At 41.7% G+C, this 12,026-nt stretch overlaps 1 protein-coding gene across 1 annotated transcript in view; it reads left to right on the top strand.

Annotated features, from left to right (window-relative positions):
- The window catches only part of LOC143776102 (atrial natriuretic peptide receptor 2-like), a 290,044-nt gene that overhangs the window by 108,742 nt on the left and 169,276 nt on the right, over nucleotides 1–12,026 (top strand). The window contains exons 4-8 of the mRNA XM_077265543.1: nucleotides 4,050–4,173; nucleotides 4,300–4,404; nucleotides 6,766–6,868; nucleotides 9,586–9,731; nucleotides 9,835–9,907. Of these exons, the coding sequence (XP_077121658.1) occupies nucleotides 4,050–4,173; nucleotides 4,300–4,404; nucleotides 6,766–6,868; nucleotides 9,586–9,731; nucleotides 9,835–9,907 (551 nt within the window). The remainder of the gene's footprint in view (nucleotides 1–4,049; nucleotides 4,174–4,299; nucleotides 4,405–6,765; nucleotides 6,869–9,585; nucleotides 9,732–9,834; nucleotides 9,908–12,026) is intronic.

Raw genomic sequence — 12,026 nt, 5'->3', positions numbered from 1 at the left:
CATGAAGTGGGCGTTTGAGGAGTGGCGCCATTGGCTCGAGGGGGCTAGGCATCAGGTGGTGGTATTGACTGACCACAAAAATTTGATTTATCTTGAGACTGCCAGACGCCTGAATCCTAGACAGGCGCGCTGGTCTTTATTTTTTTCTCGCTTTAATTTTGTGGTGTCATACCTACCGGGTTCTAAGAATGTTAAGGCAGATGCCCTTTCTAGGAGTTTTGACCCGGACTCTCCTGGTAATTCTGAACCCACAGGTATCCTTAGGGAGGGAGTAATTTTGTCGGCCGTTTCTCCTGATCTGCGGCGGTTCTTGCAAGAGTTTCAGGCGGATAGACCGGATCGTTGTCCGCCTGATAGACTGTTTGTTCCGGATGATTGGACCAGCAGAGTCATCTCTGAGGTACATTCTTCTGCATTGGCAGGTCATCCCGGAATTTTTGGTACCAGGGATTTGGTGGCAAGATCCTTCTGGTGGCCTTCTCTGTCACGAGATGTGCGAGTCTTTGTGCAGTCATGTGACGTTTGTGCTCGGGCCAAGTCTTGTAGTTCTCGGGCTAGCGGACTGCTGTTGCCCTTGCCTATTCCTAAGAGGCCTTGGACACACATCTCGATGGATTTTATTTCAGATCTGCCTGTTTCCCAGAAGATGTCTGTCATCTGGGTGGTCTGTGACCGTTTCTCTAAAATGGTCCATTTGGTTCCTCTGCCCAAGTTGCCTTCTTCTTCTGAGTTGGTTCCTCTGTTTTTTCAGAATGTTGTCCGATTGCACGGTATTCCTGAGAATATTGTTTCTGACAGAGGTACCCAATTTGTGTCTAGATTTTGGCGGGCATTCTGTGCTAGGATGGGCATAGATTTGTCTTTTTCATCTGCTTTTCACCCTCAGACTAATGGCCAGACCGAGCGGACTAATCAGACCCTTGAGACATATCTGAGGTGTTTTGTCTCTGCTGACCAGGATGATTGGGTTGCTTTTTTGCCATTGGCAGAGTTCGCCCTCAATAATCGGGCCAGTTCTTCCACCTTGGTGTCCCCGTTTTTCTGTAATTCGGGGTTTCACCCTCGATTTTCCTCCGGTCAGGTGGAATCCTCGGATTGTCCTGGAGTGGATGCGGTGGTGGAGAGATTGCATCACATCTGGGGGCAGGTTATGGACAATTTGAAGTTGTCCCAGGAGAAGACTCAGCGTTTTGCCAACCGTCATCGTCGTGTTGGTTCTCGGCTTTGTGTTGGAGATTTAGTGTGGTTGTCTTCTCGTTTTGTCCCTATGAGGGTCTCTTCTCCTAAGTTTAAACCTCGGTTCATCGGCCCTTATAGAATATTGGAGATTCTTAATCCTGTTTCTTTCCGTTTGGACCTCCCTGCGTCCTTTTCCATTCATAACGTTTTTCATCGGTCGTTATTGCGCAGGTATGAGGTACCTGTTGTACCTTCAGTTGAGCCTCCTGCTCCGGTGTTGGTTGAGGGTGAGTTGGAGTACGTTGTGGAGAAAATTTTGGACTCTCGTGTTTCCAGACGGAAACTCCAGTATCTGGTCAACTGGAAGGGTTACGGCCAGGAGGATAATTCTTGGGTCAATGCATCTGATGTTCATGCTTCTGATCTTGTTCGTGCCTTCCATAGGGCTCATCCTGGTCGCCCTGGTGGATCTGGTGAGGGTTCGGTGCCCCCTCCTTGAGGGGGGGGTACTGTTGTGAATTTGGATTCTGGGCTCCCCCGGTGGCCGCTTGTGGAATTGGACTTGTCATCCTCTTTCCTGTTTCACCTGATTCCATCAGTAGTGGGTGTCGCTATTTAAGCTCATTTCTCTGGTGGTTTCTTGCCGGTCAACAATGTTATCTGATGCCTCTCAGTGCTTGTTCCTGCTTCTAGACAACCACTAGATAAGTTGGACTTTTGTCCATGTTTTGTTTTTGCCTATTTGTTCCAGTTCACAGCTGAAGTTTTGTTACTGTGTCTGGAAAGCTCTCGTTGATCAGGGATTGCTACTCTGGCGTTATGAGTTAATGCCAGAGTTTAAGGTAATCTCTGGATGGTGTTTTGTTAGTGTTTTTCTGCTGACCATGAAAGTATACTATCTGTCTTCTGCTATCTAGTAAGCGGACCTCAAATTTGCTAAGACTATTTTCCTGCTGCGTTTGTTGTTTCATCTGAACTCACCGTCATTATATGTGGGGGGCTACTGTCTTCTTTGGAATATTTCTCTAGAGGTGAGCCAGGTCTTATATTTCCCTCTGCTAGCTATTTAGGTCTTAGGCCAGAGCTGGGCATCTAGCGATAAATAGGAAATGCTACCTGGCTATTTCTAGTTGCGCGGCAGGCTTAGTTCATGGTCAGTATAGTTCCATCTTCCGAGAGCTTGTCCTTCTATAGGCTTGCTATGATCTCTGCCTGCAGAGATCATGACACAAGGGCATTGAAGATGAAACGTGGCTGGGTCTTTCAACATGACAATGATCCAAAGCACACCGCCAGGGCAAGGAAGGAGTGGCTTCGTAAGAAGGATTTCAAGGTCCTGGAGTGGCCTAGCCAGTCTCCAGATCTCAACCCTATAGAAAACCTTTGGAGGGAGTTGAAAGTCCATGTTGCCAAGCGAAAAGCCAAAAACATCACTGCTCTAGAGGAGATCTGCATGGAGGAATGGGACAACATACCAACAACAGTGTGTGGCAACCTTGTGAAGACTTACAGAAAACGTTTGACCTCTGTCATTGCCAACAAAGGATATATTACAAAGTATTGAGATGAAATTTTGTTTCTGACCAAATACTTATTTTCCACCATAATATGCAAATAAAATGATAAAAAAACAGACAATGTGATTTTCTGGATTTTTTTTTCTCAGTTTGTCTCCCATAGTTGAGGTCTACCTATGATGTAAATTACAGACGCCTCTCATCTTTTTAAGTGGTGGAACTTGCACTATTGCTGAATGACTAAATACTTTTTTGCCCCACTGTATATAGATAAGGTTGTTCAGGAGGGAAAACCCTGAAGCGCGTTTTGCTTATCGCTTCTTTCTAGGGGGGGCGTAGAAGGTTGTTTGGAGGTCACTCTGCCTTGTTTTATGCCCTTATTTTATGACCTACTAAATTGGTGCTTCAAACAAGAGAGACAATAATAAGTAAACTCAGTATGGACACAAGACTGATGCAATATTGGTTTCACAGTACACCGATCCACTGATCCAAGGTTTAAAGAGAGCATCATCTAATAGTTTAAGTGCAAAAATGCCATTGCACTGGAAACAAATACCAGTCAGACCATGAATTAATAAGAATAAATACATATTACCTGTAAATACAGATGGGACTAGAAGGAAAAAAGCGACTGCTCGCTGTCTTTCCTCACCCCGATGCGCGTTTTGCTATGCTTCTTCCTTGGGGCCCCCAGTTGCATGAGAGGATTTTTTGAGATATAATTGCTGGGGTGTTAAAATCGGTAAAACAATTTAATCCTACTATGTGATTATATTACCCTCGTAGTAATATCTTTTCAATAAATACTCTCAATTACTTGTGTCACACTTAATGTACTATCGCATATGTAATCAACTTCAGTCTTGTGTCCGTACTGCGTTATTTATTATCAGCTGTCTCTCTTTTTGTTTGTTTTAAGGCAACCGTTTTAAGACTTAATGTATATGTTTTTATATTCCATTGATAAAATATATTTATTTTTATAATCCTGTCTTTACACTTCCTGATCTGTGTATGAGAACACGTGTCATAGGATCTGTGTGTTTTCTATCTGCTATTCAAGTATAGTTGAAGCTGAGTGACACCCCATGAAGAAACTGAAATGCAGGACACATTGGTTGTAAATGTTGAAGTTTAATTAGAATTTCTATGTACTTGCAGGGTTTGTCCGGTCTAAAACTAGAGTGACAGCAGGCTTGTCGTTTTAGACCGGACAACCCCTTTAACATATTCAGTGATTTTATTTTTGGCAGTCTTTTTTAGAATGTCATATGAAGTAATACTTGTTATTACCAGTAAGTAGAGCGACTAAAAAGTCTAATACCATAATATTTTTTGTGTTTAAACAAGAGATGCTGAGCTGGCAAAAAGATTTTGTGAGGAGCAAGAATGTCCAGGGAATTGGAAAGATGCAAATGGGGAAAACTGCTGTATCCATCATGCTAATATCCACTCTTGCCCTATGTCTTTTATGGTAAGTAAATCAAACTTTGATGGCATTTATCAAAATAAGTCATCATTACAATTTTATGTTTCCACTTTTATAACTAATTCAAGGGTGAGAATCTATGGCTCCAAAATGTTTCTTTTATTCATGAAGGGAAAAGGTGGAATTTGTGGTCCATGGATACCAGACGATGGACAGATATTCACACACACCTTATCTACCTCTGGACAAATGACACAAGGGAACTGGTCTGCAAAGGTACAGTGGTGTACATCACTACTTTTACTTACCTTTAGATCAGTGTAGCAAACTTATGTGCCATATAATACTGTACACATGGACTTTACCACAGTAGTGTTATTTTTTTTTTTTGCAGATTGTTAAAATGGCAAGGTATATAGTTTTTAAGTAATTTATTCGGTAAACAAAATATTTTTTGTTCTTAAATTTTCAGGATGATGTTGTTATATATATATATATATATATATATATATATATATATATATATATATATATTTATTATAATTGATCCTAAGTACATGTCTCTTTTATAGTGCTAGAAATCTAGAAATCTCAGGAAGATTTCAACAAGGGTAATCAGGGAGCGGGGCCACACATTTTTTTTAAACTTTATGCTGTGACTATTGTATAGGGCCTGCCTCCAACATGTACCATGTGTATCACAAATAGTGAAAATGATCTCTTGGCACAACCCAAAAATGAATATTGACCACACACTAGGCTTCCCAAACACAAACAATGCACCAAACCCCATGCCCCAAATCATAAAAATATATAGTCCAGACCCTGGATATGCTGATCCAAGATTGGATTGCTAAAAAAATATATAAACACGCTGTCACAACTCCTGTCAGGTGACCCGGGACCAGGTGCTCCTTCCCTGTCCCTAACACTAGGGGGCACCCTAGCCCATCCTATTCCTTGGGATACTTCTGAAGGTGAAGATGCCAGGGCCTCCACCCTTGCCTTATCTCCTGAATCAGCCCTCTGTCTGTTCCCTTCCCCCACCCAGGCAAGAGTGGAGCTGCTGTGCACTGCAGTACACCAAACTGACGAACAAGGCAACATGTACAAGGGTAACTGAAAATACCAGGCATACAAATATTCATTCACATATAACAGGGGAATGCACTGGGGAGTGGAGGATGGGGAAAAAACAAAGTATGAGGAGGGAAGGGAATTATCACACTTAAAAACCCATGCAGCAGTCACAAATAACTCCTCCAAACGACTTCTCATATAACCACCAAAACACCTCTCCTCCAAGCTATGCAACGTAAGCTAGTTCTGACGATGTGCCTCAATCAGGACTCAGATTATATGGGGAATAGGAGTGACTATCCAAGCTCAGCTGAGAACTCAGACTCCATAGTGCCCAACATGGCCGATTAACTCCTGTACTGCCAAAAGAAATTAACACCATTTAAAAGAAGATGAAATGCTTCTTTTCTATGCAGGAGTAGGAGGCGCTGCAGTTTTCTGGATCCTCCCTTTTGCGGTAACCCCGTGACACATACTGTAAATACAGACCCTACTTCTGACACACACATAATTACAATGAACAAAAAAAGCTGCACTTTGTAGCGCTAAAGCATGTCAATATGAAATATATGAAGTATGAATAGCAATAATGCTTCTGGATTCTAGGAAAAAATTAGATGCTTAGCACATAATTTGGCCAATTCATGCATGCCCAGCAACCAACGACAAGGTGGACTCAAAACTGCTGGGTGCTAATTTAGAGTCCTAACGTGTCTTATGGGAATACCTCTTTAAGACTGAAGTCTGAATTCCTGGTTAGATGTGAATACCTCTCTTCCAAGGCTAATTTTATGAGTATGTAGGACCCTGCTACAATTAAAATCCACCACTTGCTGAAAGGCGGAGTGCTTGGTCAGAGAGCTAATATACAATGACAAAAAGACTGACAGGCACTTCCAAGCTAACTCCATAACTTTTTTTGTTTATTGTATATGGAGGTTGCTGCTCCTAGTTTGCACCTGTTCACATTAGCTTGGAAGTGCCAGTCAGTCTTTTTGTCATCCTCAAAAATACAAACCCCAGACACAACCCCTTAAAACATATAGATATGTGAGCAGGACCCCTAAAAGTAAAGACACCAAATTGACCCCCTAAAAATACAGATCCGAAGCAAGACATGTATAGACCCTGTACACAAACTCAAGACTACATAATTTATAATAAAAAAACAAAATAAATTAAAATAATATTCAGTTAATTCCCAACTACCAATGTTTGGAAATAATGGGCTAAAATTGGCTATAACTCAAAAACAGCCATGTGGTATTTTTATTTACGATGCACTTTTTGGCACAATCTCTTCCAAAACTATCCAAGCATCATGTAATTTTACCACTACTATACAGTACATATTAATACAGATTAAGTATTTGTTAATTGTTTCTTCTCTCAGGAACTATAGCAAACATTGAAATGTTTATAAGAATTTTAATTTGGCATTTTTATTTTGATAATGAACTATTTTTGTTCAAATGAGAAATTCATTACGTAAGATGGTTGCTTGTACAGTTTGTGAAGTTGTTTTCTTCATGTAGTTTTGTTCTCTTCAATTACTAGGTGGTTTTAATTCATGCTGGGATGACTTCTCTAATTGCTCATATAAGGATTGGCAAAATGCAAGTTGCGCTTGAGGCCAAAACGTTGGTGGTTCCTGTAGTAGGTACGTTATTTATTTCTATATTCAGTAGTTTGGAGTGAGATACTCTTCATGGCGATAACTCTAGAAAAACCAGAATATACTGTACTTACCAACAGCTAAAATCCAAATTCTGGAAAGACTTTCTTGTGACAACCGAATGAACATACTGAAATGCACTCTTTGAAGCAAATCAGAATAAAGCAAATCTACTTGGAAAAAATAAGTGAATACTTAAAGCAGTAAAATAAATGAAGTGCTAATATCATGCACCCTATTTCTACTGAAAATGCACCAAAACATTTGCCCGTGGAGCACAATGCATGTGAGCCACTAAATCTGTTCGCCTCCTCTGAGGTTGTAGTATTAAAGGGTTACTCCCATCTCAGCCATTGCGTCTCTATATACAGTGTAGAGGAGTTTGAGACTCCCTTTCTTCCCAGAGCCATAACTTTTATTTTTCTGTTCACATAGACACATGAGGGCTTATTTTTTTGCTGGATGAGTTGCACTTTTGAATGACAGCATTCATTTTACCACATGGTGTACTAGAAAACGGGAAAAATTTTCCAAATGTGGTGAAATTGTAAAATAAACACAATTCTGACATTGTTTTTAGGGAATTTTACATTTTTACGGTGTAGATTTGTAGTAAAAATAATCATGCGATATGATTCTCCTCATCAATATGGTTACAGCGATACCTTACATGTACAGTTTTTTTTATTATTTTACTGGTGAAAAAAAAGTCAGAAGTTGGCAAAATAATATTTTTGCGTTTTTTCTGAGACCAGTAATGTTTTTGTTTTTCTGGTGATGGAGCCATGTGGTGGCTTAATTTTTTTTATGTGGAGAGATGACGTTTTTATTAGTACAATATTTGGACAGATGTAACTTTTTGATAGCTTGTTGCAGCCTTTTTTGTGCAATTACGGAGACAAAAAAAAAGGAATTTTGGCATTCTTAAATTTTTTGCAATTTACGGTGTTTACTGATCAGGTTAACTGTTTTTATATTTTGATAGATCAGACTTTTCTGAAAGCGGCGATACCACATGTGTATTTTTTAAATATCTTTATTTTCAAAGGGGGAAAAGGGAGGATTTGAACTTTTAGTTTTGTTTTTTTTAACTTTTTCTTACTTTTTACTGTTCTTGTTACCTTTTTAAGGGGACTGAAAATGCGATTGTCCTATAGCCTGTGGTATGTACAGTGATGCCACAGCATCGCTGTGTATAGCAGATATCATGGTCTCCTTTGAAGCCTGGCCACAGGCAGAAGCTCTGTAATGACAGGCACGGGAGTAATCAGCTGACCCCTGGCTTGCATAACTGACAACCCATCGGCGATCATGTCACGTCGGCGCTTGTTAAATGCTATTGTCAGAGACTGATTGGCATTTACCAAGTTAACAATGGTGGGCAAAGCATTGCTCCCCCCATGAATGATTGTTAGCGGCAAGTCATGGCTGTAATACACAGCCATCACCTGTCAGGTATGGGGCAGGCTCACTGGGGAAACTCGCTTTATACACCTGCTTCCCACATGTGCCATACAAGTATAGCAGATGTTATGAAGGGGTTAAAGGGAATCTGTCAGTAGGGTTTTGCTATGTAATCTGAGGGCAGCAGGAAGTAGCAGGTGAGACACTGATTTCTGCAATGTGTAAGTTATTAGGTAGTGTGCTTTTGTTTCAATACAATGAGTGATTTATTAGCAGGAGACTATCACTGCCAGGACTACAGCTTGTATGCATCTTTGTCCAACTCCGCCCCCAACACTGATTAGCAGCTTACTGTCAATAGACAATGAACACAGAATGCTGATAATCTGAGGTGTGTGTGGATTAGCTTTCTGATTATGTCACCCCTGCTGCACCCAGTAAACTTAGTGATACATCGCTGGAATCAGGGTCTCTTTTCCTACATTATGCTGCTCTCAGATGATGTAGCAAAAACCTGGTAACAAATTCTCTTTAAATTCCCAACAATCCATATCATATCCAATATTGTCAGTCTGGTTAGATGCCTTCACAGCTGGCACTTTTTTTCTGCATCAGTTTAAACCCTTTCAGACAGGATTTGTAAAATTCCCCCAAAATGTTGACGAATGTTTTATGCAGTAGTTTCATCAGTTTGGAATTGCTCTAACACAAGCATAAAGGCCCCGTCTCACATAGCGAGATCGCTAGCGAGATCGCTGCTGAGTCACTAGTTTTGTGACGCAACAGCGACCTCCATAGCGATCTCGCTATGTGTGACACGTACCAGCGATCAGGCCCCTGCTGTGAGATCGCTGGTCGTGTCGGAATGGCCTGGACCTTTTTTTGGTCGTTGAGGCCCCGCTGACATTGCTGAATCGGTGTGTGTGACACCGATCCAGCGATGTCTTCACTGGTAACCAGGGTAAACATCGGGTTACTAAGCGCAGGGCCGCGCTTAGTAACCCGATGTTTACCCTGGTTACCAAAAAAAACAAACAGTACATACTCGCCTTTCGGTGTCCAGGTCCCTTGCCGTCTGCTTCCTGCTCTGACTGAGCAGCCGTACAGCGAGAGCGCAGCGGTGACGTCACTGCTGCGCTCTGCTCTCACTGTACGGCCGGATCTCAGTCAGAGCAGGAAGCAGACGGCAAGGGACCTGGACACCGAAAGGCGAGTATGTACTGTTTGTTAGAGGAAAGAAATGGTAACAGCGTTAGCAATTAGCAACATGATAATTGTCAGTGTTTGTTCTCCTGCAGTGTGTGGTAATGGGATGTGTGAAGAAGAAGAGGCTTGTGCTACGTGTCCTGCAGACTGTGGGGAGTGCAGTCTCCCATCCGACATGCGAATGTCAGTAGCCATTCCTGTGGCAGTCGTTATAGCGGGCCTCATTTTGTCTGCGGTGGTAACTATCTATTTTTATGATGGATATAATTGTTTTATATGCCTACAATAACCGTGTATTAGTGTCTGCTAGTTCAGTAATAGTAGTTTTTATTTTTTCATAGGGCTTTCATTATCAGAGGCAAAGAATGTTTTGGGATGAAAGTTGGATCATCAAATACAGTGATATTACACAAGGTATGGAAGCCATAGGCAATGGTGGCCATTTTGGACGTGTACTTTGTGGCTAGCAGCTTTCTGTTTATGGATTCATTTGATTAAAGTATGTCACATTTTTGTTGTGTCAAATGCTGTAGCAAACAAAAGGAGTGCAGCAATTTGTAGAGTAAGGCCTCATGAACAAAAGTCAGACAGGCTCCACGTGCTTTGTGGCACCTCCTTATGACATAGTATTAAGGAGATAGTCTTTGCCAGAATCATTTTTTTTATGTTGTACTTAAACACAATCTGTCAGAAAAAAAATATTTATATTTCTTTATGAAATCAGAGGAACAAGGATGTACACTATGCATTATACATGTACAGGCTTGGACTGGCCTGTAGGGTAACAGGGGAATCCCCCGGTGGGCCCCTGTGTAGATCTGGGCTCCCAACCCCACTGTATGGACAGTATTTGGCATAATTCACTTGATTCACTCTGTACAGAAAAAAACATCATCTCATCATTCATTAACCAAACTACCCAGTTTATTATTGTATACAGTAGAGGTATAGGTAAATTTGTGAACGAGAATAGTGTAATATTTGTATGCAGGTGAAAAGTGGGCCCCCCTAAAGTCAATGTTATTGGTGGGCCCTTGACACCTCAGTCTGACACTGTACACCTATATAGGTACTTTGCTATGACTCCATACAACCATGCAAACTTAAAGGGGTATTCTCAAGTTGTCTCTTGAGGAGCTCAGAGCTATGCAATCTACAGTCTTCTTACGTCCTGAGTAGTGTTGAGCGATACCGTCCGATACTTGAAAGTATCGGTATCGGAAAGTATCGGCCGATACCGGCAAAGTATCGGATCCAATCCGATACCGATACCCGATACCAATACAAGTCAATGGGACTCAAGTATCGGACGGTATCCCTGATGGTTCCCAGGGTCTGAAGGAGAGGAAACTCTCCTTCAGGCCCTGGGATCCATATTAATGTGTAAAAGAAAGAATTAAAATAAAAAATAGGGATATACTCACCTCTCCGACGCAGCCTGGACCTCAGCGAGGGAACCAGCAGCGTTGTTTGCTTAAAATTCGCGCGTTTACTTCCTTACTTGAAGTCCCGGCTTGTGATTGGTCGCGTGCCGCCCATGTGGCTGCGACGCGACCAATCACAGCAAGCCGTGACGTAATTTTAGGTCCTTCAGGATTTTAAAATTACGTTCTGGCTTGTGATTGGTCGCGTCGCGGTCACATGGGCGACGCGACCAATCACAAGCCGGGACGTCACGGGAGGCAGGACAAGCGCGCATTTTAAAATCTGAGGTCATCCAAGGAAAATACATATTTTGAATTATAATCATTGTCAGTCCTAGAAGACACAGTTCGCTGTAGGTCTGCACCATTTTACTATATGAAGAACTTCCCTCCACTAAGATCTGCTTCATTTCCGTGACACGGATTTAGAATTTTTCTTTTGTTATCCCTTTTTATTTTATGTAATTACGATACAGTGACTGGCATCATTGTGAATGGCCGGTATGTGTCGCAGAGACAGAGGTTGTCCTCTGCGCTGTAAGCCTGTAATGTTGTTGTTCTGGGACTTGCAGTTCCACAAGTGTTTGTTTTGTTATAAGGGGGGCTTACAGGGTTAGTTGGAGAGCTGGGCGGGACTGATTAACCACACACACCTCCCACCTATGGGGGTGGTTACAGCTACATAATGTGACCAGAGATACAATGAAGTGATTTAGATCAAAGCATATTTGTGTGTGTGAAAAGCCCAGTCGCAGTGCAGACCTAAATCCCATTGAGAACCTGTAACAAGACTTGAAAATTGCTGTTCACAGACGCATTCCATCCGATTTCACTGAGCTAGAGTGTGTTAAGTAGAATGGGAAAAAATGTCAGCCTCTAGATGTGCAAAGCTGGTAGAAACAGTCTCCAAAGACTTGCAGATTCTTCTGCAGTTTTACTAGACTAAACTTCTCTTTAATCACGTTGTTGCTGTGGGGGTGAGTAACATGATTGGAAGAGCAGCATTACCACTGCCTCTTTGCACATCTTTACCTCTTGGGTAATATGCAGTGAAACCAGGTTTATGCACCCTGGTAATATGCAGAAAAGCCGGGTGTATACACCCCAGC

Source organism: Ranitomeya variabilis, chromosome 1, assembly GCF_051348905.1.
Source record: "Ranitomeya variabilis isolate aRanVar5 chromosome 1, aRanVar5.hap1, whole genome shotgun sequence".
Taxonomy (NCBI): domain Eukaryota; kingdom Metazoa; phylum Chordata; class Amphibia; order Anura; family Dendrobatidae; genus Ranitomeya; species Ranitomeya variabilis.
This window is presented reverse-complemented; position numbering and strand designations above follow the sequence as displayed.